The sequence below is a fragment of the Hyperoodon ampullatus genome (assembly GCF_949752795.1).
Source record: "Hyperoodon ampullatus genome assembly, chromosome: 6".
NCBI classification, from domain to species: domain Eukaryota; kingdom Metazoa; phylum Chordata; class Mammalia; order Artiodactyla; family Ziphiidae; genus Hyperoodon; species Hyperoodon ampullatus.
The window spans coordinates 104622853-104650166 of record NC_136919.1 but is presented as its reverse complement, the minus strand read 5'-3'; the positions used below and the strand labels follow the sequence as shown (position 1 = coordinate 104650166).

Here is a 27314-nt window from a genome sequence, read left to right as displayed (position 1 = left end):
CTCTATTTGGGGATGTGTCTTTTGTTAGTTCTGGAAAATCCTGAACCATTTTCTCTTCACATATTTTCTCTTCTCCATTATCCTATTCTCTTCTTCTGGGACTCTAATTAGATATATATATATATATATCAGACCTCATTTTTATCATTTTCTTCAGTTCTACCTTCCCATTCACTGATTCTTTCTTCACCTGTGTCTAATCTGTTCATTCATTTGTTCAATGAGTTTTCCATTTCATTAGTTATATTTTTAATTTCTCAAAGTTCCGTGTGGCTCATTTTCATATCTGCTTGGTATTTTTGAGAGTTCCTTGTTGCTTGTCCTCTTTTAAATTCCATCTTTTATTTCTTTAAACAATTTATGAATAGTTATTTTATATTCTGTATCTAAGATACAGTAAAATTTTGGAGGTAAAAAATCTCGTTATTTTGCTGACTCATCCTTGCTGCTTTGTTTGCTTGGGTTTTTAATTATGTATGATTGTGAGCTCATATTTGTTTGATTTTGATCTGTGAGAATCTTGGGGACCTAAACAGGGGATGCTTTCCTCCAGAGGAAATATGGATCCTTGACTTAAGGGAGAAGTCTCAGGTTTAGACCCTGTACTCCATGGCTTATTCCTAGAAACCATGCCTGCACTGACATTGCCTACAGGGCAGCTTAGCTTTCCAGTTGCTCCTTGCTCAAAACTCTTAGTTTCAGCTCCTGTGGGAGTGAAGTGTGAGAAGAGGGGATTGGGTTGGGGATTTCCTTTACCTTCTGCAAGCCTAGCAGTGCATTAAAAGTGTTAACAGGGATATCATTGTTTTGTAGGAGGTGCCTTGGAAGTTCTCCATACACCTAAAAGTGTTGTTCTCTTTAGTATGGTCATATAATTAATTGTCATTTATTTGGGTGTTATCTTTAATTTGTTACTGTTAAAAATGTTTACATTCACATTTTTGTACTTTAACCCTTGTGCACTTAAGCATATTTTCCAGAGTGATTCTTAGAAGTTAAATTGATAGATTTTTTTTTTTTTTTTTTTTTTTTTTTGCGGTACGCGGGCCTCTCACTGTTGTGGCCTCTCCCGTTGCGGAGCACAGGCTCCGGATGCGCAGGCTCAGCGGCCATGGCTCACGGGCCCAGCCGCTCCGCGGCATATGGGATCCTCCCAGACCGGGGCACGAACCCGTATCCCCTGCATCGGCAGGCGGACTCTCAACCACTGCGCCACCAGGGAGGCCCGATAGATTTATTTTTTATAGATTCTGTCATATTGCCCTCCTGAAAAGATTTTGCCAATTTACATTCCTTCTTGTAACAGTTGAGGGTCCTGTTTCCCACATGCCCTCCAAATTACTTGATATTTCTAGTATTTAAAAGTTTAATTTTAATTTTCTAAGCTTTTGTTTCATTAACCATTTGTAATGTGAAATACAGCACATATAGAAAAGTGCACAAAAAAAGAGGTAAAGCTCAATGATTTGTCATAAAGAACTCTTGGAGAACTACTAGTTAGGTCTGAATATGGAACACTGGCAGCTAATTAGAATCCCTATTGGTTTCCTGTACAGTTATTCCTCTTGCCTTTCTCCCTCAAGTTAACTATTGTATTGACTTACATACCTATAGTTTAGTTGTTTTTGAACTTCATTATTACAGAATCATGCATATATCTTGTGTCTTGTTTTTTTTTATATTCTATATAACACGTATAAGATTTACTCATGTTATTGCATGCATTTCCATATTTTCAGTGCTTTGTAGTGATCTATTTAAATGGATATGCTACAATTCACCCATTCTACTGTTGATGGATATTTGAGTTGCTCCCAGTTTTGACTGTTATGAATAAAGTTTCTGCAAAACATTCTTGCACAGATCTCTTAGTGTACATGCACATACGTTTCTCTTGGGTATATTCCTAGGAGTGGAATTTCTGGGTCAGAGGTGTGAGCATATTTAGCTTTAGTAGGTACTATGAAATAGTTTTACCTGTTTATATTCCCTGCAACAGGCTAGGGTAGTTCGACAGACTAGGGGGCTCCTGTGGCCCTATACCCTCTCTGCCACTGGGTTGTGGGTCTTTTTAATTTTAGCCATTCTAGTGAGCGTGTAATGGTAGCTTATTGTGGTAATGAGATTCAACACCTTTTCATATGTTTATTTATATTTTCTTTTCCATGAGGCACCTATTTAAGTCTCTTGCCCAGTTTTTTGTATGGTTGTCTGTCTTTTTCTTATTGGTTTGAAGGAAATCTTTATGTATTCTGGATAGATGCTCATTGTCAGATATGTGTGCTACAGATAACTTCTTCCACTTGCCATTTTACTCTCTTAATAAAGTCATTTTCAGAAGGGAAGGTCATAATTTTAAGGTCATTTAATTTACATCTCTTTCCTTCTTTAGCAGTCTTTATGTTTTATCTACCTTAAAGTCCCACAGATATTTTAGAAACTTTGTTTTGCCTTTCACATTTGGTGGGTACCTTCTGCAATTGATTTTTGGTATGGCATGAGGTAAGGTTTTATTTTCATAGGCAGTTGTCCTAGAATCATAGGAATTGTCCTGATCACTCTAGAGTCATAATGAATCTTGATACCCAGTAGAGTAAATCCTTCTACTTTCTTCAGGAATGTCTTTCTTTTAATTAATGCCTTGGCTCTTCTTGACCTTTTGCTTATCTATATAAATCTTAGAATCAACTTGTTCAAAAAAAGAAACAGACTCACAGATACGGAGAATAAATGAGTGGTTATCACTGGGGAGAGGGATGAGGGAGAGGCAAGATAGGGGTTGGGGATTAAGAGGTACAAATTACTATGTATAAAATAAATAAGCTACAAGGGTATATTGTACAACACAGGGAATATAGCCAATAGTTTATAATAGTTATAAATGGTGTATAACTTAAAAAAGTTGTGACTCACTGTGTTGTACACCTGAAGCTTATATAATATCGTACATCAATATACCTAAAAAAATTTTTTTTTAAAAGAATGAACTTTGTTCAGTTCTACAAGGAAAAACAACAACAGACCTTTTGGGATTTTGATTGATTTGGCATTAAAATGATGACAAGAGTTGACATCCATACAATATTAAGGCTTCCAACATGGGTGTTTTCTTTTTATTAGGTGTTATCTAAAGTCTGATAAAACACTTTATGATTTTCTTTAGAGAGATCTTATATTTTATTAGATATATTAGATATATTCCTAGATATTTGATGGTTTTAGATACAGATGGTATCTATGTGGATATATAGGAATGTAATTGATTTTTCTACTTTGACCTCTTTATCTGTTAACCTTGTTGAAGTCACTTACTAATTCTAACAATCTATAGCTTCTGTTGGATTTTCATTATATATAGTATATAATATATATATATATGATTATATATAATCATATTGTTTGTGAATTTGATTTGTTTTTCTTTCTGATCCTTATACTTTTCACTTATTTATTTTGTTTTGCCTAACTGCATATAGTTAATTTTTGTTCCCACTCTCAAAGAGAAAGTATTTACCATTAAGTAAATTGTTTGCTGTAGGTTTTTTTGGGTGTTGCTTGGTTTATTTTTAAAATAAATAACCATTATCAAATTAAGGAAGTTCCCTTCTATTCCTGATTTGTTAAGGGTTTTTATCAGGAGTGGGTGTTGAGCTTTTCAATGCTTTTTCTGTTCCTGTTGAGAAGATCATGTGACTTTTCTCCTCTTTTCTTTTAATGTGATTACAGGTGTACCTCAGAGATATTGTGGGTTTGGTTCCAGACCACCACAATAAAGCAAATATCTTAATAAAGCGAGTTACATGAATTTTTTGGTTTCCCAGTGCATATCAAAGTTATGTTTACACTATATTAAGTGCACAATAGTATTATGTCTTAAAAAATGTATATACATTAATTAAAAAATACTTCATTGCTAAAAAATGCTGACCATCACCTGAGCCTTCAGCAAGTAATCTTTTTGCTGGCAGAGGGTCTTGCCTCGATGTTCAGGGTAGTGGTCAGGGTGGTGGCTGCTGGAGGTTGGGGTGGCCGTGGCAATTTCTTAAATAAGACACCAGTGACGTTTAACACATTGGTTGACTCTTCCTTCCATGAATGATTTATCTGAAGCATGAAATGCTCTTTGAAAGCACTTTACCCACAGCAGAACTTCTTTCAAAATTGGAGTCAGTCCCCTCAAACTCTGCTGCTGCTTTATCAACTAAGTTTACATCATATTCTCAATTCTCTGTCATTACAGCAATCTTAGCAGCATCTTCACTAGTAGATTCCATCTCAAGAAACCACTTTCATTTTGCTCATCCAGAAGAAGCAAGTCCTCATCCAGTAAAATTTGCTCATAAGATTGCAGCAATTCAGTCACATCTTCGACTTCAGAGTCGAAACACCTGGGTTTGAGTCTAGCCTAGCAGTGCAGAGTGGACAGGTTGTTCTGTGTCTGTTTCCTTATCCATAAACTGGGACACTAGCAGTGCCTGCCTGTGGGGTCGCTGTGGGGATGAAGTGAGTTAACACACAGTTGGTGATCCCTCTGTTTGCGGTGTCATTCATGGAAGCTGCATGACATTCTAGTGTGCTATGTGATCTGGGGACATTTTGTTGCTCTAAGCAGGGCCTTGGTGTGTGTCTGTGTGCCACTATCTTGAGGTATAGAGTGATACGCTCAGTGCTGTCAGTGTGGCTAGCACATCAATAGCTGACGCCACTTACTGCTTTTTCTTCCAAGGTGGGCTGTGATTGTCTTGCCGAAGACAAGTCCTAGGTCCCAGGTTTTGGAATCAGGGCCCATACACTGCCTGCAGTGAGAGGTCAGAGGGCATCACTGGCCTCTAATGAGCTCTTTGGGACTGGGTCTTCCTAACCCACCCCCAGGTCTGGGACCAGTTCTTGGACCTCTCCAGTGGGGAAGGGTGTGTGTGGCAATGCCATGGACCTGACCTCTCCTTCCCCTGCAGGTTCAACAGTACCGGGTCGCCATGACTGCGAAAGACTGCTCCATCATGATCGCACTCTCTCCTTGTCTGCAGGATACAAGGTGAGGCACCTGCTACTGTGTCATGTGTCCTTGGTCTAGCAGGGTTTTGTGGATTGGCAAGAGAGTTGGTGTCCCTGTATTTAGAGAGGCTCTGGCAGGATCATGTTTATTAACAGAGGCCGATTTCCAAGGCCTACTTGATATCATGGGGATTATTAACTCTTGCTCTTTAGAAGTTTGTAATACAGTCAAAAAGACGTTATTGAGAATAATTTTAAAAGCTTGTTCATTCAAGTTTACTATTATTTTCTAAGAAAATATCTCAAGGGCTTGGATACTGTGGTCCAAATTCCTTTCTCTCAAAGAAAACCCCAAGCTACCATCATGGCTTAGAGGCAAGAAGCTGTAGGTTCCTGTGGGCCTTATTTTTCCTCCTTTTACCAGGTACTGATGTGCCGACCTTTATAGTCATTTCAAAGCCTTTAAAACAACATTCCATTGTTCTGCTTCCTCTTTGCAGCATCTTCTCCTGGACATCATTATCCAGTCCCCTCTCTGACCTTTTTAGGAATTCAGGATGAACCTGATAATCTTCTCTCAGTGATTAGATGGCATCTTCAGCATTCATCTTCAGGGTGCCAAACCCCACACACAGTTTTGCAGAATGTTTCACAATCATCTGTTGTGTGTTCCTGGGTCAAGATGATCTCGTCACTGGCTGCCAGCCACCTGTTTTTCTGATGCTTTTGAACTAAACATTCCCAGGAGTCCTGCTTCTTGGCAGGCACAGAATTGTCCACTTTCTGATAGGAAACACAGAGGGACATTTATAGGGCATAACTGAAATATTAAAAAAAAAAAAGTTGTTCTGTTTAGTTGAAAACTCTCATTATCCCCTTAGAAAATGCCCCCCGTGGTTAGTGACAGGAATCCATTTGGATTAAGCAGTGTTGTTAGATGAGAGAAAACCACACAGATGTGATTATCTATTGCCCTTCCTGAAGCAAGGATGCAGTCAGGATACAGAAATGTGAGGGGCTGAGGGCCAGGAGTCCTGACACCCTTGACCAGCTGCTTGGCAGAAACCGACATGGTGGGAGAGGAGCGGGGACATGTGTCTAGAAACTTCTGAGCCATGTGATCACCAGTGTCATCCCCAGGGCAGAGAAGCATATCAGGTGTCAGGAACCTCAGGCCTGGGCTCACTGGGAGCTTGAGGTCAACAAACGGTCAGACTCTCCTCAGCAGTGGCTCTTGGGCCGTGCTCCCACCAGCCTCTGCGTGATGGACTCCTCTCTTTAGTCACGTCATCTTATTGGGTGTTGGTTCTGATGTGACGTGAGGTATCCTATAAAATGTGCAGCCCTGTTGAGGGCCAGAGATATTCACTGTCCCAACCCCGCTGTGTGGAGCTTGGGTTTCAGGCCCTGAGACTGAGACTCAGAAGCAAGACCTTAATTTGTATACATGTTCTCTGCTGTTCAGGAGGGAGTAGCTAAGACCCCAACAGCTGAGCCAGGGCTTCATTTTTCCTGTAAATAGTATTTCTGAGCAGGAATTGAGCTAGAGTCTAGGCCTTGATTAGGCTCATTAAATAGGAATGTTTTATTTGCCTTCCCTCTCCCAGGCAGGAGGTTTTGAAATTGGTATTTTGTTTGCTTGTTTTGTTTTTTTAATAATTTTGAAATCTAGCAGAGTAGTACACATGGAGAAACCAGGACTCCTGAATACTTCTCTCGGGCTAAACTGAGCTCATATAATGTATTTAACCAATCATTTGGATGCATACTATGTATCAAGCACTCTGAGAGCTAAGTGATATATATAGCAATCTTAGTACAAAATTCAGAATTAGCCTGAAAGTGTTTTTTAAGTACAAGTAATTGTTCATATTTTGTTATAAGCATACAACTATTACAATATTTAGAAAGACCACAGCTAAACCCTAAGAAACAAAATACCAAACACTGCAGATACAATTTGAGAATAAAACCTGAGACTAGATCTCTCTCTCCAAATGTGCAAAAGTATAAAGGAGCAAGAGTTTCTCACCAGACGCTAAAGGACACGAAAAGAGAAGTCTGTCCTCAACATTCTATCCATTTGGCTGTTGAATAGCCAGAGCTACTTTCCCCATTTTCTTAGGTTTTGTAATACTTGGCTCACGATAAAGTAACTTTCTTAGCATTTGTTTATACTACTGGGATATGGTGAATATCAATCGCGTGTTCTACATAATTGCTTTTCCATCTTCTGCACATTAACTCTCTCTTGTCTGGTGTGCTGGCGGGTATCACAGTAGGTGCCTCTCTTGCAGAAGCTTCTAGCACTAGTACATACAGTTGGCACAGACAGAGATGGAATGCATATTGATGCACAGAATGGGTGCTCTTTGTGAGTTGGGTTGAGAGGATTTGGGAGGTTTGTGTATTCTGAAATTGCTCTTTTGCTTCCAGCTCCGATCAAAGGCCCATTGTCCCTTCATCAAGATCCAGGTTTGCCTTCTCCGTGTCTGTGCTGGATCTTGACCTCAAGCCCTATGAGAGCATTCCTCATCAGTATAAACTGGATGGCAAGATAGTCAACTACTATTTAAAGACTGTACATGCCAAAGACGCCACCGTGATGTCGACTAGGTTCAAGGAAAGCGAAGATTGCACATTAGTTCTCCATAAGGTCTAACTTTTTTCCTGTAGTGGTTTTGAAACTTGAACATAGAATGTGAAGGTTGAATGATAGAGTTTCTGTTGTGTTGGGTGACTTTTGGCTGTGAATGTTTTTGCTTTTCAACCCCTGTTCAGGTGGGCCTGCCTCTGGGAGACACAGAATGGAAGAGCACTAGAAACAGCTTCCAGGACAAGGAATGTTGGACATGAGCCCAGCAGTGTGCTGTGTCCCAGGGGGCCCCTCTGGGCAGTTCTCCCTTTCCACGCAGGGCTCACGTCTAATCTCTAAAAAGCCTTATAAGACCCAAGGTTTGGATCTCCTACCACCAGAATCCTAACACAGAAAACTTGAATTGTCACATATACCTTAGAGTTTGGACTTTTAAGAAAACACAGATACTACTGGAACTTTCCCAGCTGAGTTACTTGGTCACTTTTCCAATGCAAGCCATGTGTCAGCGCAGGTTTAGTGGTTCCCTGCTGTGGAGAGCAATACGTTGTTGATATGGACATCAGTTTTGAGCAGTGGACTCGGAGTCCCGGTGGAGATGCCATACCCACCGCTCTGCACAGGGTCAGCAGGGAGCGTGGCACTCAGGGCAGGGGTTGACACCACTCATGCGAGCACTGACTTTTTTTTTGTGCTGAATGATTTTATCCTCTTTAACTTTAGGGGAGACAAGGTGTGCTTTCCCACCTGAAATTGCTGCTGTGGGAGCTGGAAGCAGAGCTGCAACTCTGAGCTGCTGTGCCCAGTGTGGGTGTCACGGGGTGGCTGTGCTCCTGCCAGCTCTGGGTCCCTGGCATTTTTGGGTGTGTGGGAAACCTCAGCTGCTTCTGCCAGAGCCAGCGTCGAGTTTCCCCTCCTTCCCCATACCTGTTCCTCCCTTGGGTCTCACTAAGATGTGTGGTGTTAGTGGCCTTGAGTGGTGCTGGCCCACCTCCCGGTCGGGGCTGCCCAAAGCCCTGCTTCCGCAAGACTCCTGGCTGGCACTAAGAGGGTTCTTGTTGGGGTCACCAAAAGTGTGCCCAGCTGCTATGAAAACTGTTGGGACTCTTGGCTTCAGTTTTTTATTCTATGGTAGGTTGTATAGATTATTTATATCATCATTTTGAGGGACTAATGAAGGCTGATTGTAATATAATATTAGTGAAACCATGGGATTGTATGAAAATACTACACAAAAAATGAGAATATTTTGCTGATTGTAAATTTTTGTGGGGAATTTTGTGATAAATTGAGAATTATGCTTATTAGAATCAAGCCAGCTCTTCCGGAATTTATTCTCCAATTCTGTCCTATCATTTACTTCTCACGACCACTTACCACTTACTACTTACTTCTACACTCAGAGGTTCAAAAACATATTCAAATGACACACATCTCTCATTCATGTAGTGTGTTGGGGTACAGGGGCTTTGGAGATTCCACTCATAGGGATGTGCATGGAGCCGTGTTCTCATGGGCAAGTTGCAGGCTCCAGAGTGCGTGGAAGTAGGCAGCTTCCAGAGTTGTTTTGGCCTGAGGTTCCTTGTTGCTGGCCTGGGGTGAGGATGGTCTTGGCCAGGGCGTGCAGAGGACCCTGAGTGCCTGTGTGCGGAGCTCTGGAACGCCAGCTCAAGGAGGTGGGCTGGGTAGCCTCCTGTTGCCTGTCCTGGCTGGTCTGGACTGTCTGAAAACCATCACCCTCTACTTGGGGGGAAGAGGTGATAGATGAGTGTCCCCTGCTAGAGGGTCTTGACCCAACCCTTTGCTCTTCTCACACTCCACCACGGCCCCTGCTCTGAGGCTTTCATTTGATTGAAACAATGTTTTCACCCATTCTACTTTAAACTGGCAACTCAGGTCAGTGCAGCACTTAGACTCTGGGGGACTTTAATGAAAACACTGTTTCTTCTGTGTGGAGGGACCAGGGTGCTAAGGTCCTGTGTGAAGGGACAGTGCCGTATTTGCTGTCTTACTATGTTTTTTTATGCTAACCGCTCTACTTTTTTTGTGGAAGACCAGGAAGAGTGAATGTCAGAGGACTTGCTGCTGAGAGGTGCTGTGAAAGCCTCCAAGTGCTGCTTTCCAGAGCCAGGAGGCGAGGAGGGTGGTGTGGCTCCCCAGAGGTTTCTGAGGAAATGCCTACGAGATGAGGCTGTGTTGGCAAGCCCTCCAAGAGTCCCTAGGTGGTGGGTAACAGGAGGAGGGCTGACCTTTGAGATGGGCTGGGGCCACCTCTGCCCTCATATTCATACCAAGGGGGGAGCACAGTGGCTCCCCACATCCCAGGGTGGACAGCCACTCCTGTACTTCCTCAGATGTTGAGTTTACTTTTAAAAATACACTATATGTGTCACTTGTTTGGTATTTTGAATTTAAATAACTGTATTTATTTTTCATGTCCTGACAACTTATATATAATGTGCCATAACTGCATAAACATGTTCTAGAAGTAAGGTTTCTAAGTGGAAAAGAGCAAATTTTTATATTCAATAAAATCACATGCCTCCAGGTGCAGCATCTTATTTCTACGTGTAGTTGTTCACTGTTCGGGAACTAGTTGCTTGCCTCTGTGTGAAGTGATTTAATCAGACTTTCCAGAGTGGCTTCAATGCCTAGCACGCCCAGTAGGGTTCGGAAGCTGAGAGGAGCAGTTTCTATGACTCCGTTCTTGTCCAGTTCCAGGGCTGTAAAGAAAACAAATTGGGTAAGAAACTTCACCGAGACAATGCCCTCATTCTCTGCTGGCCACACTGAATGGGAAGGCAGGACGACTGAATCATGACCTTGAACAGAGCGCTTACCCAAATGCTCGAGGCAGAGACATTGAGCACTCGGCCTAGGAGGGCCCTGGGGGAGCAATCCCCCTTGCCTGTGCTTTTTGAGTGATTATGGACAAAAATATTTTGAAAACTGATTTAAAAAGTACATTAATGGAGTTTTTGACTTTTGATTCTTGCCATATAAACCCAGATGAAATAAGTAGGTGTCTGTGTTGAGCATAGCGAGAAATCACCAGAACATCCCTACCTTGCAGCGGCACTTTGGTGAGAAGATCCAGCTTTGGCAAAACCTTCCCTTCTTCATCTATTTGTATCCTCCAAACAATGACTAGTTCAAACCTGAAAGAGGTAAGATGCATTGCTAAGTGCTCTTGAAGTCAGACTAAACTGTATGCAGCACCGGCCTCTCTCTCTAGAGGAGAGGATGCCCACCCAGGCAGGAGTGCTGCTCGCCTCCCAGCCATCCTTGGAGTTCCTGCCCTTCCCCGAGGCCGTGCTCGGACTCCCCTGATCTTAAAGACCCACAGATGAAGAGAGAGTATGGCCAGTTAAACATGAAGAGATGTTCAATATCATGAACAAACAGGAAAATGGGAACTAAGACCACAGTAAGATACTGTTTTGTACCCACTGCACATTAGTGTGATCATACAAGTGAAGTACAGGATGTAGAGCAATAAGAACTTAAAAATTACTGGTGGGAGGGCTTCCTTGGTGGCGCAGTGGTTGAGAGTCCACCTGCCAATGCAGGGGACATGGGTTCGTGCCCCGGTCTGGGAGGATCCCACATGCCGCGGAGCGGCTGGGCCTGTGAGCCATGGCTGCTGGGCCTGTGTGTCCGGAGCCTGTGCTCCGCAACAGGAGAGGCCACAACAGTGAGAGGCCCACATACCGCAAAAAAAAAAAAAAAAAAAAAAAAAAAAAAATTACTGGTGGGAAACATAAATTGATAAACTACTTTGAAAAGAATTTGGCAGTGATAGCTGAATCTGCCCTATGACCCAGGAATTTCACTTCTAGGTATAGACCTAAGAGAAGCTTGTGTACTTGTGTGCCAGAGGACATGAACAGGAATGTTAGAAATAGTGGAAAATGATGAATAACCCAAATGCCCAAGACCTGAAGAATGCAGAAATACATATATTCACCTAATGGAGTATAAGCACTGAAAATGAATGAACTACAGCTACATGCACCATCAGAGGTGAATTTTGGAAATAATGTTGAATATGGCAAGTTCCAGAAGCTTACATAACTACAACACCATTTTAAGGCTTGGGAACAAAACATCTTTAGGCACAGGTCACAGAAGCACATCCTGTCCATGTGCACATAAAGGTGCCCATGGTGGGTGGAGGGAGACCCAGATGAGTTCTCCCCTCACTCAGTGCTTGCTCACTCCCTACATTTCTTGAAATAAATTGGTGAAAATAGAGCTCCACCCCTTGTGGCCTCCCCTCCTTGGCCTCCTAAGGACCCCAGCAGTGAGACTGGCACCTTTTCCTTAGAGACCCCGTCTGTGTTTACAGTCCCCACATGGTCTCCCTTGTGCTCTCCTGCCATTGGCTGCTTATCTGTTATGACTCCACAGACATTATCTCAAGATGTCAGTTGGGTGGTTTACATTTGTTTTCTATTTGTAATCCTCATTTTTAACAGGAAACAACCGTCTGCATGTTGGGGAGGGACTTGGTGGGGCCTGTGCACTCACCCTGGTCGACTGGGGCTCCTGATGCCCATGCAGCTGGAGGAGGCCCCCTCTGAAAGGTGCACAGCCTCTGGGTACTTTTCCTGTGGGGAGAAGAAACAGAGAAATCTGTGGGGCACAGAGATGCTGTTCCAGGTGACTGAAAAGAAGCAAGAAACCCTTTTCAGGTGTGTCTTGCATTCCCTGAAAGTCTTTAATTTTCAGGTGTGCCATTTTCTCATCCAGGCATCATGGTGTCCCGGCCATGGCCATCCCCACTCCTGCCTTCCGTGGTCATCAGCACTGCCTGTTCTAGATCTCCACTGACACACAGCCTCCAGGATTCCACACCATCAAGTGCCCAGTGTCAACAGGTTACACAACTCCATTCTGATTTCACTGGCTTGTCTACCCAGCATCCCACAGCGTTTGGCCGACCTGCTTCCTTTGTCTGTGTCTCGTGACCTGGACAGCTTGAGGAGGCTGGTCAGGCATGCTGGCCAGCTGACCCACCAAGGTGATGCTGATACTGATGACTGAAGTGAGGTGCTGTCTGCCAGGTTTCTCATTGTAGAGCAAACGTTTTTCTCTAGAGTGCTAGCATTTGGCCTTAAAAGCCTTTCAAACTGAGGCCTGTGGGCTGGCCCCCACCACAGTGGATGCTTCCACCATCTGTCCTCACGCTTGCCGCCGAATGGCCCTAGCCTGCATATTGGTAACTGTGGGCACTTGGCTCCTGCACAGCCAGCGCGGGGCCACCTGGACTCTCCCAGTGACCTGTGTGTCTCCCCCAGGCATGGTGTGTGGCTATTGTGGATAATAGGGTTTCAGGGAGCATGCTCTGCTAAAAGTTAGCTTCATGATGAGATCGTGTACCATTTTAGAGTCAAAAGTATCCTCTCTAAAATGGAAATGAAGTCGAATTTCACGAGTTTCTAGGCTTGCAACTCTAAAGTAGGGTTGGCTTTTCCCTCCATGTAATGTAATAGTTCTGGAAATGTCTGCTTCTATTATTTGTAGTGGGCTCTGGGAACCTCTAGTATTAGACTTGACTTGTAGATCATTAGAACAACAAAGCTTTGCAGGAATCTGAACAGAGTGCTCACAACAAATAGAGTAACGAGTGGCCCCATCTTCTCAATTCTTGGAAAAACTTATTTTTGCTTGTTCTTGTGAGAACAGATTGCGGGCTTGGGGTGATATGATAGAGACTAAAAGTAGGCTCCACAGTAAGATCCTAAGTTCCAAAAGGGTCAGCTTTTGAAAGACACATTTTCTTTCCCTCTTCTCACAGCTCCTGCTGTAGAAACGGACACCTGGACTGATGCTGAAATCACATGTAAGCCCGGCCATGTCCCAAATCCAAACCCAAACCCAGCCATCGTGGCTGCCCCAAACCTCATGGAAGGAAAGTGAGGTGCAGCTTCCTCTGAGAAATGTCTGGTGTAGCAGCCAGTCAGAGAAACCCCTCCTCCTGCAAGACAAGGGGCAGGGCTGGAACTGTGGGTGAGCAGAACTTGCCTGCTTCAGAGGATGGGGCCTTCCTGAGGATGCAGGTACTTGATGGGCTGAAGAAAATCAGCTCCGTCAAATGAGGTCTTGCGGGGACAAAGATGTGTCATAACTTTTAAAGGGCCAGCCACATATCAGTGGGTTTGTTGCCAGCGTGTGAGGCCAGTGCTCTCAGACCCCTGTGTGAGAAAGATGCTGATGGAGCGAGAACACGTCCAAACACCAAGCCATTCTGACCAAAGGCTGGGTTGGGCCTGGTTTAAACTTAGATGATTTCTAATTTCAGCGAAATAGTTTTTATGAGAAAATGTATACCTACGTTTTTTAAATGGAAAAGAGTGCTGGGGGATTTTTAAACCTCAGCCTCTTCTAAATTAATAACAGCTGTATGAGGAATGTAAAGGACAACATGTGAATGTGGCAGTGTAACTTCCAGGCTGAGCTGGAAGCACGTGGCCTGGGCCAGCTCCAGCCTGAGGCTCAAGGGCTTGGTCTGCTTCCAAGCAGACCTTACAGCCTCTCTAGGCCTTCTCATGAGCAAAAGGAGGGTTTAGATTAGAAACTTGCTCTAAAAAAAATAAAATTTACTCTCTTTAGTTTTTAAAATAAAAAACCAAAAGTAGAAACACTAACGTTAGGAAGAGATCAGGCATTTAGTATGTGTTTCTGGAAAGCTTTTAGGGGCTTGTGTGGGAAGTTCCCTTTTATATAAGTTAATAATATTGCCCTGTTTATCCAGCTTCATTCACTTGTCTGGTGACCTCAGATATTCAAAGCTGACAGGAAGAAAGCAACTAAAGGCTGAAGAGTAGCCCAGAGACGCAACATAAAAAGCACAGTCTAGATACCGTCAATGATAGTTAGAAATACAAAGGGTGGGTCTCACCATGTGAGACATGTACAGGTGGCTTTGAGGGAGAAGACAGATAAGTTGTGAAAAGTGATATAACTCTACATGCAAAGTGGGCCTGAGGTCATAGCATAAGATCAGCATATTTTAATAGCAATTGAAAGTTTTACGTATTACCATATTTGACATTCAGAAAAGCCAACTGAATCACCAAGAAAGGATTAAGATGATGTACTCTGATAAGGCAGCAATCTGGCCAATATATTTTAGAATATTTAACATGAAAAAATAGCTTCACACAAAAAAAGTTGACTGGAAAGTTATCAACCTGACCTGGAAAGCACCTTAGATACTTCACATGCTGCCACTGGTGAAACTAAGGTCGAGGTCTGGTATGTAAAGGGAGCAAATGGGAGGCCTGTGCTTCCCAGTGTTGTTGGGAAGGCTGGGAACAGGCTGCATGGTGTGGGTCCTTTGCACACACTTGGCCTGTCAGCCTTCCACAGGAAGCTTGTCCTAAGCGGTGATTCAAAATGGGTGTTTATTTAGCTGCTTGCCATATGCCTGGACTTTGCAGTCAAGAACTCTCCTGGTGTTTATGATAGAAAAAATGGTAGCTGTGAGAAAGTTGCCAATTTGTTATTCATCCCAATTTTCTACCTGAGATCTACTTTGCTGTTGGAATGGCTGCTGGATGCTGGTCCAAAGGGAAGAGAATTTTAAACAGAACTTTAGAGAAAACCAGCCTTGTGTTACAGACCAGTCATACCATCCCGGTTCACCCCCCACCCCCACTTAAATGAATGGGAAACCTTGAGTCTTTAGTTTAAATGTGTCTTTAGTTTGAGTGTCCATAGATACACTAATTCATCTTGACTTTAATATTTTCCCAAAGATTATGTCTGTCTGATTCAGTAATTTTTTCCCCTAAATTGAGGTATAATTCACATGAACAAAATTCACTCCTTTAAAGTGTATAATTCAGCGAGTTTTGGTCTATTCACAAGGTTATGCAACCATCACCAGTTTCTAACTCTAGAACATTTTCATCCCCTCCCCCCTGCCCCCTCCCCATAAAGAATCCCTGTTCCCTTTAGCTACTGTGCTGCTGGGGAGAGGCGGGCATGGGTAGGAAGATGTGGGGCTCCCAGCACAGGTCAGTCTGTGGAGGTGCCCATGAAGATGGCAGAGGTGGAGGCCAGGTGTGCGACAGGGAGCACAGGCAAGGCTCAGGGAGGAGGGAGTGGTTGACTAGGCGGCTCCATCTGTGGTGCTGGGACAAAGGTGTTGGTGGGGCCGTGAGGACTTGTGCTGGATTCTGGTGGAGGAAGAAGAATCCAGGGTGAGGAAGGACACAGACACAGGCTGTTCCACAAGGAGCCCTTGTTGCCAGGAGAAGCAGGGAAACAGTGGAGCTGCCAGTGAGGGATATGAGGTGCTGGAATTGGGTGTGTGCAGATGGGAATGGGTTCAAAGGATGGTGGCCAGTCCTCAAATCATCATGGCACTGGGACAGACTGAGGTGGATGGTGGCAGAGGCAGCTGGTAAAGTTAATTTGTAAATCAGGACCCATAAAATGGAAGTTACCCCCGAGGCCTGGCCCACGGCACACATCTAAAGCTAAGTCAGCCTGCATATCTGGACGACACCTAACCCCAATCATAGTCCTCCAATTCAGCTTTAATGAGCTCACTACACCCTAGAAAACGGGATCTCCTAGCCAATCCTGCCTTGTTTTTGTGTGGGCTCTTTAACAAGTCTATAAAGCTCCCTTGGGAACAGTGTTCCCCTGCTTGTGAGGCCCTGGACTTGCCCAATTCATGGATTGTTTCATCTGAATAAAGCATATCAAATTTGTTACTAAATTGTATTGCTTTTGTCATTGGACACAGTACACGGACTCCAAGTTGCTGGGTGTAGGAAGAGGAGGGAGAGCCCGTCTGCCTGTAGGCCTGGGTTGGGGCATCACCTGTAGCAGCTCTAGGCTGGGGGCCTGTGCAGCTCTGGGTGGTTGTGCAGCCAGAGTCAAGCTAGGCATCCACACTGTGCCCCACACCTGAAAATCCTGAGACAACTGTTCCAGTTGTTCCCAACGTCAGAAGGCTTAGAAATGCCTACAACATCTGCTCTTAGAAGGCAATTTGCTCTTATTTTAAAGATGAAGCTAACAAACGTTAAGTGGTTCCCCTGTGCCAGTCACAGGCGCAGTTTCTTTTTTTTTTTTTTTAAACATCTTTACTGGAGTATAGTTGCTTTACAATGGTGTGCTAGTTTCTGCTTTATAACAAAGTGAATCAGCTATACATATACATATATCCCCATATCCCCTACCTCTTGCGTCTCCCTCCCACCCTCCTGATCCCACCCCTCTAGGTGGACACAAAGCACTGAGCTGATCTCCCTGTGCTATGCGGCTGCTTCCCACTAGCTATCTATTTTACGTTTGGTAGTGTATATATGTCCATGCTACCTCTCACTTCGTCCCAGCTTACCCTTCCCCCTCCCTGTGTCCTCAAGTCCATTCTCTACGTCTGCGTCTTTATTCCTGTCCAGGTGCAGTTTCTTTACACACATTTTACATCTATATTCACAGATGTCACATAATGATATTATGGAGTGAACAAGTGTACCGTTTTGGGGGCTCTGAGGCCATTCTGCCTGGGTGGGACCCTCTGTTATCTCCCTGCAGGCTCACCCACAACCATTACACCCACAGTCAGTCGTCCTTTTCTGGAGCGAGCAGTAGGTAAGATACCCGTCACCACTGGACGCTCAGTGGGCATTTCCCCAAATGGGGCCATCTTCCTGCTTTACCAAAACATAACATTCCAACCAGAAAATTTCAGATGTCCCCAGCTCCCCTCTGTGCCCACCACAGCCCCTGCCCCCACCCCCAATCTCCAGTCTGTCCCTGCTTCAAGTCTTGGCGGTTTGGAGAGTGAGACCTCTTGGGCTGCAGATGGGCCTCAGTCCAGGTCTGAGGTCGCCTCATGATGCTACATCGGGAGTGCCACAGAAATGCTGCTGTGCTTTCGGGGTGACCCCAAAGTCACCCTTTTCCCTCTGTAACTGGTATTTTCCAAGGGGACATCATGAGCCCAGGCCACTGTCTGGCTCCTCAGTCAGATGTCCACTCACCAGCCTGGGCCTGCTGCTGAGTCAACCCCAGGAGGGTTGCCAAAGGGTGACAGACTGTCTCCATCATGCCTTCCACGCTGACGAGAAGATTTCCACCAGAAGAACGAGCTTTTACTCCTCCCTTATTTATTTATTTTGTATCAGCATTGACCCTAATTTATTCAACAGGTATCAGTGTTTCTCCGAGGAGCTAAGACCTGGGCTTATCGCTCCTGGGGCTTCAGTGCATCCAGGCCCTCTCAGGGGAAAGAGCTGGGTAAGACAGGCTGGTGTGACGCACGCACACACCATAGCCCCTTCAGAATCCTTCTGCACATGCATATTAACAAGCAGGAGATCACCCCAACACCTCGGTCCACCCCTCAGAATTCTCTAGCCTTCTTTCTTCTGTGGCTCTAAAATCACTCTATTCCTAGGAAGGAATAAAGTTTACACATATAATCCTTCTATAACTTCCCTGTTTAGAATGGAGAGGGGAAGGTTAGGCAAGCAAAATCAGTCATATATACAGCCAAGAAACATACACCATGCAATCAATCTGAAGGCAAGTGTACCCTTAAAAGATCAACCCCATTAAGATTACTAGACAGTAAACATCACTTCAGGTGGGGATACAAGTCCAAACAGTAGTTCTGTTTTTAAGATTGTTTTTTTCATTCTAAGCTAATTGGGTAGCAATTGTATGCTTTTAAATGTAGTCTGTTCCCTCCTAGACTGATAATTAAAAAGGCAAGCCAAGTTGGTTTCTTTTAAAATAGTCAGAAATGATAATTAAGAAGCTGAACACACACACACATATAAACATAATCAATGCTAGAAACTCTTTAGAGGTAATTTCACAACTTTCTCTTCATAAAGTTTTTAATATGTAATTATGCAAGCAAAATAATGAAATGCAAGCAGATGATGAAAGTAATATTCCAGATATTCACTGACAATTTTATCATTACTAAGATTAAAACTCTCTCATTATTTCATAAATCTCAAAGTAATGTCCAAAGCGTTGAAACTGATTATAATTTAAAGTAACTATGGTCTAATTTAAATTTTTTCATAGAATCACAGATTTTTTGAGTTTTTAAGGTGTTTAGTTTCTTTTTCAAAAGACAAATTACACACCCACACTGCCACACACAATTTATCGATCTCTTAACATTTGCAGGCCCTATGCGCTTGACATGCATTAGCTCATCAAATGTTCACAGCAGTCATATGAAACCATTGGTATAAGGCCCATTTAAATGAAACTGAGGGGACTTCCCTGGTGGCACAGTGGTTAAGAATCCGCTTGCCAATGCAGGGGACATGGGTTCACGCCCTGATCAGGGAAGATCCCACACGCCGCGGAGCCCGTGCGAAACAACTACCGAGCCTGCGCTCTAGAGCCCGCGAGCCACAACTACTGAGGTTGGCACGCCTAGAGCCCGTGCTCCCCAACAAGAGAAGCCACTATGCAATGAGAAGCCCACGCATCACAACGGAGAGTAGCCCCCACTCACTGCAACTAGAGAAAGCCTGCGTGCAGCAACGAAGAACCAACGCAGCCAAAAAAAAAAAGTAAATAAATAAATTTATTTAAAAAAATAAATAGGGGCTTCCCTGGTGGCGCAGTGGTTAAGAGTCCGCCTGCCGATGCAGGGGACACGGGTTCGTGCCCCGGTCTGGTAAGACCCCACATGCCGCGGAGCGGCTGGGCCCGTGAGCCATGGCCACTGAGCCTGCGCGTCAGGAGCCTGTGCTCCGCAACGGGAGAGGCCGCAACAGTGAGAGGCCCGCGTACCGCAAAAAAACCAAAACAAAACAAAAACAAAAGCCCCCAAAACAAACAAACAAACAATAAATAAATGGAACTGAGGCTTGAAAAATTAAGATACTTGCTCAAGATTGCACAACTAGTAAATTGATTCAAACCTAAGGCAATCGGATTCCAAAACCTGAGCTCATAAACAATTCTACCATTTAACATTTCTAAATTCAAATATAGTTGTAATACACAGGTCAAGTGTGATTACAATCAACTTGTAACATAATTCATGCTGGCAACTGATGTTGATGGTAGCAACAGAAACATTTTTGTTGGGAAACATAATAGCCCCTACAGGTTTGTTCATATATTCCATGTGGTATAAGACTTAAGTCCCCAACAGTAAAGGGCTCCTGATCTAGTGAAGACAACTTGTTGTGTCTATTTTTTTTGAGGGGGGGTTGGGGGTGGCCCACACCATGTGGCTTGTGGGATCTCAGTTCCCCAGCTAGGGACTGAATCCCGGCCACGGCAGTAAAAGCCCGGAATCCTAACCACTAGGCCACCAGGGAACACCCCTGTGCTTATTTTTATTAGAAGTCCACAGTTTTCTCTCCAGAGGAGTCAGGTTGCAGAGTCCAGGCCCTTTCTGGAGGTTCCTAGCTTTTTCACATAGGCCTTCTGTCAGGGTGAGGACAGACTGACTCTCATATAGACTTTCTACTAATTCTTCTCCTATCCATAATCCCTCTATCAGAGCTTCCACAGAACAAATCAACTTCCTTCAAGGGTTAGGTCTCAGCTTTCTCTGGTCCTCATCAAACAACACACTGTTATCTGCTTCCTGTATGCTACTGCTGCCTTCCTCTGGCCTATTCTTCATCCTTGTTCAGTATGTCTTTTAAAACACTCTCTACTGTGATTTCAGAAGGGTTTTAGCAGGGTGCCCAACAAAGGCAGTGTGTTTCAATTGTCCATTTTTGAGGCCTTTCATGTTTATATTTTCAATTTTCCCTCATACTTGATGAATAGTTCGGGTATAGAATTTAAGGTTTAAATAATATTTAAATTACATTTTATATAGAGAACTAATGATATATGTCCAAACTTGTATTCTAGAGTCCTATGTTAAAATGCCTTCAGTTTTTAAAAATGGGAAGAAAGTATATGAACCATTGTCAACTGATGTCCGTAGAAACAGAGGAAACTGCACCCGCCCCCCCACCTCTGGGACAAAATAAAATAGGGCACAAATAATTTATGTGAATAAAATTTTAAATGGTTGAAATTTTTTGGGCTTCCCTGGTGGCTCAGTGGTTAAGAATCCGCCTGCCAATGCAGGGGACACGGGTTTGAGCCCTGGTCTGGGAAGATCCCACATGCCACGGAGCAACTAAGCCTGTGCGCCACAACTACTCAGCCTGTGCTCTAGAGCCCGTGAGCCACAACTACTGAGCTGGCGTGCCACAACTACTGAAGCCCACTTGCCTAGAGCCCGTGCTCCGCAACAAGAGAAGCCACCACAACGAGAAGCCTGCGCACCGCAACGAAGAGTAGCCCCCGCTCGCCACAACTAGAGAAAGCCCACGCACAGCAACAAAGACCCAACGCAGCCATAAATAAATAAATAAATAAATGGTTGAAATTTTGTATTACATCAAGTCCTGATGGTTTAAAGAAAAATAAAATAAAATGAATATTAGGCAAGAGAATTAAAACGTGAGAGGGAAAACAAACCTTGGTAAAATAGTCCAAAAGGACGATAATAATTTATTTTATTTGCACAATACTTCTAACTTTGCCAGGTCTTTACATATTTAATCACAGGATAACTTTATGAGGCAGGGATATAAAATTATGCCCATTTTAAAAATAAGAAAAAAAAAGGCTCAGAGACTTGCAAGGCTGCTCCAATGACCCCAAGCCCAAAGTAAAGAAGCCAAACTGAGCTGGCCTCCTGACCCCAATGCCTTTCTCGAAGCAAATTTCAGGTGACCCACAGTCCGGCTCAGTGCTGATCAGAGTGAGGGAGGTCAGAGTGAATTCACCCTAAAACCAATAAGGCTTACGCTTCAGGGACCAACACCCCCCTCCTCATACATGGGCTCCTTCCAAGCCCCTCTACTGAATTTTTATTTTAAAAACAGTTTTAGACTGACAGAAGAACTGGGAAGATAGTACAGAGTTCCTATATCATTAACATCAAATATTGGTGTGGTATATTTGTTACAATTAATGAACCAATCTTGGGACATCACTTTTATAACTAAAGTCTATACTTTATTCAGCTATCTTAGTTTTTGCTTAATGTCCTTTTTCTCCTTCAGGATTCCCACCCAGGATCCCACATAACATTTGTGAGAGAGAGAGGAAAATTCACCTAGATCCTTACTCTATACACCTCCTTATGTCCTGCCATGGATGTAAGTATTTTGCTTATTATTATTATTATTTTTAATAAGGGGCTCCCATTTTTCCCTTAAAGACTCAAGAGAAAATGCATAGTTGTTTTTTGGGTCTTAGAATAACACACGTCTTATCATCTGGCCACAAACGATATAAGCATCCCCTTCAGGACTGGGCAGTAGGAAGGGGCCAGCTGATCCTGGGCTTGACTTGAGACTCAAAACGGGTAACAGGAGAGTAGCAAACACAGAAAATGCTTTCATTTATGCATTTCTCTACAGACCATCCATGAACTGGCAAAACGCATCCTGTAACGGTTCAAATTTTCAGCATGGAATATCTCTTACATTGATTGAGGGCAGATGGATTTTCTTTGCTGCGTTGTCCTGAAACTGCTTTATTCTCCTAGAGGACCTCTTTATTTATTTTTTAAATGTTTGTTTATTTATTTATTTATTTAGGCTGCTCCGGGTCTTAGTTGCGGCATGCGAACTCTTAGTTGTGGCATGCACATGGGATCTAGTTTCCTGACCAGGGATCAAACCCGGGCCCCCTGCATTGGGAGCGTGAAGTCTTACCCATTGGGCCACCAGGGAAGTCCCCAGAGGGCCCCTTAAGTAAAAGTATTTCAAGTTCATCGTCTCATACATGATGAGGCCTACACACACGATGAACTTGGATTGACTAATTCCTTCACTCAGAATGATTTGCAGAGCGTCTACTGTGTGGAGCTATTGTGGATGGTCAGACCCGTTTTTCTTTGCCTGGCAAGCTTTCTTATTACCCCTCCTCTGGTAACAGACCTGTCCCTGTTCACAGGATTGGCTCAGGTCATCACAGACTGTCAGCTCCTCAGAAACAGCATATGATGTGTCCTGGGCCAACTGACAGGTAGATGCTGGGAGGACAAAATCTTCTCCTACAGGGGTTGCTCAGCAGACAGCCTCTTCCAGGCTGTATGAGGCCCGTGTGTTGTCCTGACAGAGAACCAGCAGAGAACCGTGCAGAGATGAGGGCCTCACAACGGCAGGGAAAATCCTCTTATCTTGGTGTGATCCCCAAACGCAGGCAACCTTTCTTTGACTGTCTGAACTACTCCGGCCCTCTACTACTACTGGAGTGACTAACTTTCCCTTTTTAAAAATATTTATTTAAAAAATAAATATTTATTTATTTATTTTTGGCTGTGTTGGGTCTTTGCTGCTGCGCGCGGGCTTTCTCTAGTTGCGGCGAGTGGGGTCTACTCTTTGTTGTGGTGTGTTGGCTTCTCATTGTGGTGTCTTCTCTTGTTGCGGAGCACGGGCTCTAGGCATGCGGGCTTCAGTAGTTGTGGCATGCTGGCCCAGTAGTTGTGGCTCACGGGCTCTAGAGCACAGGCTCAGTAGTTGTGGTGCATGGGCTTAGTTGCTCCGCGGCATGTGGGATCCTCCCGGGCTAGGGCTCCAACCTGTGTCCCCTGCCTTGGCAGGTGGATTCTTAACCAGTGCACCACCAGGGAAGTCCCTAAATTTCCTTTTTTGCTAAGCCAATGTGCGTTAAGATTCTGTCCCATCCTCTGTCACTTGCATTGAAAGAGCTCTAATAAAAACCACGGGCACTTTGTTAAATGCTGGGTATGTCCTGGTGAACAAAATAACACCGAGCATCAGGAAAGTATAAATAAAAACCACAATGGAATACCACAACATACACCCCTGAATGGCTACAAACAACTGACAAAACTAGTGTCGAAACTGAACTGAGCAACTGGAACCCTCACACCCTGCTGGTGAGAGTATAAATGGGCACAGTTACTTTGAAAAACTGGTTGGCAACACCTCAAAGCTGAACATACATCTACCCTAAGATTCAGCAACTCTATAAACATGTACATGTGTCACTAAAAGACATGCACACAGCAGCACTATTTACAATTGCCAGGACCTGGAAGGGCCCAGGAACAGAATACTGGGTGAATGCTTTGTGGCTTATCCACAGGACGGAGGGCTACACGGCAACAAGGTGAATGCTCACCAGTTATACTCCACATGGACGGACCTCATAGGGACACCGTATGCAGTGACAGGTGCCAACCCTGTCCTGTAGAGTCCTGTGGCAGGTGGGTGGGCCCTGGCCCTGGCGCTGTGGAAGAAATGACAGAAGGGAGCACAGGGACTCTGGGGGCTGCTCTTGCTCTGCCTCCTCTTCTGGCTGGTGGTTCCATGATTTTGTAAGAAATTATCCAACTGTATATTTATGATGTGTGCCCTTTTCTGTGTCTATATATTTCAACAAAAAGTTAAAATACAAAAGACGGCATCCCTGAGCCCATGAAGCATACGATCTGGTGGAGAAGACAGACACTAAACAAGTAAATACACGAATGCCTCCCCGCTGCCACTGCCACCCAGCGTGGAGAATGCTTTGTTCTTTTCTTCATCTGGAAGCTCTGTAGCCACCAAGATTACTTTGCTGTCTGTTTTGCGTCTTTTCCAACTCTGTCATGTCTGTCCTGAAGAGCAGCGACCATAAATGCATGAAATATTGTGTACAGATGTTCCAGGATTTGGGCCAAAGAACATAAAATCTATTTTCTTTTACCTGATCTTCCTAAGTTAAGACTAGCAATCTGCAAGCCTTTCTTGATATACAAGTATCTGAAATACTGTTTTGGGAAGCAGTCAATATGCCTTTTCTTGGGTCCCGATTAATAGCCAAGGGCACACCTTTTTGTTTTTTTTGGTTGCTGCGCAGCATGTGGGACCTTAGTTCCCTGACCAGGGATTGAGCCCGCGCCCCCTGCAGTGGAAGCTCGGAGTCTTAACCACTGGACCACCAGGGAAGTCCCCAAGGGCACATCTTTTGATAAGTATTTTCTGGATTTTTTTTTTCTTGAAGGTCTTATCTTATGCACAATAAATTATTACTTTTATGTGTGCTCTGGATAATGTTTTCAGTGCATTCCCACCCTCTGGGTATTTCAATGTGTGGAAATGCTTAAAGTTGTCTGAAAATATGGAGATCTTACTGTTGACTCCCTCTTGGGTCATTTACACAGAACTGCAATTGTTTAACACTTCTCTATTCTGAAAATATGGTCACATGATTTTGTTCAACTGGAATTAGTTGAATCACATTTGAAATAAAAAAGGGCCAAAAGCTGCAGCTTAGAAATTTTTGTTACATGAAAATTTTACTTGTAAAGACATTTGTTTGAACGTTTATAAGCTTTCTACTTATGTTTCCTAATCTCCTTCTATTAAAGTTCAGCTAACTTGTACATTTAAATAATATTTGAAGAAACATACTAATTTCCAGAGGCTGAGGCTGACCAAAGAAATGGAAAAAGCCTGCACATACTTTAGCTTTATTTGGGAATAGAGAGACATCGTGTTGAAGGGCTGGAGGGGAACTCGGGCCCCAGGACCCCAGAGGCTTGCACAACTGTCCAATGTGGATTATGCGCCCCGCAATAAGAGAAAATGGAAACAGAGGATGTGGGCCAACAAAGTCAAGCTTTTTTTTTTTTTAAAGATAAAATAGCCAAAGGACAGATTCTAATTTCCTAAAGGTCATACTTTAGCCTCAGACAAACACATATTCCATGCTGTTTTAAATATCAAAAGCTGTAAGCAGAGCATTTACACACTTGTAACAGAAAGAGCATTCTTTATTTACAAGTGCCATAAGCACTGAATACTAACCAGATGTAGTTTACTGCCTCTTATAAAGAAGAAAACATACAGAGAAGAAACCAAAGTTTGATCTTGAAAAAAATCTCAAAACAAGTGGTTAACAATTTGTTATACTAACAGAACTAGAGCAGTTGAAAGCTCTTTGCTGAAGCATGCCTCCACTGACACACTATTAGTGAACTTGCTTAAGCAGGGCCCTCTTGCTTCTTCCAAGAGCACTTGCAAATATATGGGCTTTTCTGCCCACACCTCTGTATGTGAAAGTGATGGTGTTCTGGTAGGATGTTCCTAAATGACTGGCCTGAAGACCCTGACTTATGCAAACATGGTTATGAATGTCTGAAATCATTTAATTAATTACAAGAGAAAGGTGATTACCTCAAACATGCTTTTCCGAAGTAACCAATCTTCAAGTTCTTGAGGCAGAAAATATAATCAGCCTTTTCTTTTGGGGGGTGGGGTGGGCAGTGATGGTGATACTGTGCAGTTAGTGTTTATCAGAAAAATACACTATTTTAAACATGTTAAAAACACTGTAATCAAAGATTGGATAAAGACTAATAGAGTCAGGAAATGTGAACATATGGTTATTTTCAATTTAAATTACAACTAGACTTTGTAAGATAAGTAGTTTAGAAAGGCATTCAACAACAATTTGAACTATCATAAACAGCTTGAAGTAAAATAGTTCAGTGTGAAAAATAGATCTGCAGGATGCTTAGTTTGAATTCTACCTTAAAACCATACAGAACCACTTCAGATCCACTAGAGTATCTATTATAAAAAAGACAGACAGTAGCAAGTGTTGGTGAGAATGGGGAAAGTGGAAACCTCAGACGTTGGTGAGATGTAAAATGGCACAGCCACTTTGTAAAACAGTTTGACAGTTCCCTTTTTCCTCTTTTTTAAATGTCCTTTATAAATTCTGAGATGATATATTCACGTACAAAGTAAAGTTATAATTGTTCCTTTAAACCTAGTCCCTCTTTTCACACAGAATCCTGTCATTCAAATCTTCCTGCACTGGGACAAACAACTGAGGATATCTGAGAAGGTAACATTCTTCTCTTTAAATATAGCATCTATTTCATTCTGTCTGGAACTCTTATTAGATTACGCTGAACCACCTAATTCCATGCTTCTTAACTGAACTCATTTGTTTTCCATCTAATTATCTTTCTGTTCTTTGGGTGATTTCTTCAAATAAATCTTCTAATGTCCTCTTTAGTAATATTTAATGTGTTGTTTGACTTATCCACTGGTTTCTAAATTTTTAAAATTCTAATCACATTTAAAAAATTTAGAGTGAATTTGTTTCTTTTTCCAATAGGCTTCTGTAAAAAAATTGTTCTATATTTTAAATTAGATCTATTTGTTTAGTTATTACTTTGATATCTTAAACCTTGTACTTTGTAGTTTTTGTCCAGATTGTTCTATAATTCTCACTTAACAGAAGTTTGTTTTATACAATTAATGTATAATTTTAAAAAATATATTTTATTTATTTATTTATTTTTTGGGCTGCGTTGTGTCTTAGCTGCGGCACGCAGGATCTTTTGTTGTGGCGCCCAGGCTCTTCAATGTGGCGCGTGGTCTTCTCTCCAGTCACGGCACGCAGGCTCTGTAGTTGCGGTGCGTGGGCTCTTTAACTGTGGTGCGCGGGCTCCAGAGCGCATGGGCTCAGTAGTTGTGGTGCACGGGCTTAGTTGCCCCGCGGCATGTGGGATTTTAGTTCCCTGACCAGGTATCGAATCCACATCCCCTGCATTGGAAGGTGGATTCTTAACCACTGGATCACCAGGGAAGTCCCAATTAATGTATAGTTTTTTAATGTGCACTTGCTTCATCTGGGGTCATTTTTGTCTGTGACAGTTATGTATGTGTGAGAATTT

At 43.2% G+C, this 27314-nt stretch overlaps 2 protein-coding genes across 2 annotated transcripts in view; one reads left to right on the top strand and one right to left on the bottom strand.

Moving 5' to 3' along the window:
* Nucleotides 1–7657, top strand: part of IPPK (inositol-pentakisphosphate 2-kinase) — a gene marked incomplete at its 3' end in the record, with an annotated part of 44675 nt that extends 37018 nt beyond the window's left edge. The window contains exons 12-13 of the mRNA XM_079706225.1: nt 4956–5035; nt 7432–7657. Of these exons, the coding sequence (XP_079562351.1) occupies nt 4956–5035; nt 7432–7657 (306 nt within the window). The remainder of the gene's footprint in view (nt 1–4955; nt 5036–7431) is intronic.
* Nucleotides 7658–9111: 1454 nt separating this feature from the next.
* Nucleotides 9112–27314, bottom strand: part of CENPP (centromere protein P) — a gene marked incomplete at its 5' end in the record, with an annotated part of 232063 nt that continues 213860 nt past the window's right edge. Inside the window, 3 exons of the mRNA XM_079705975.1 lie at nt 9112–10314; nt 10658–10749; nt 12122–12201. Of these exons, the coding sequence (XP_079562101.1) occupies nt 10184–10314; nt 10658–10749; nt 12122–12201 (303 nt within the window). The 3' untranslated portion in view covers nt 9112–10183. The remainder of the gene's footprint in view (nt 10315–10657; nt 10750–12121; nt 12202–27314) is intronic.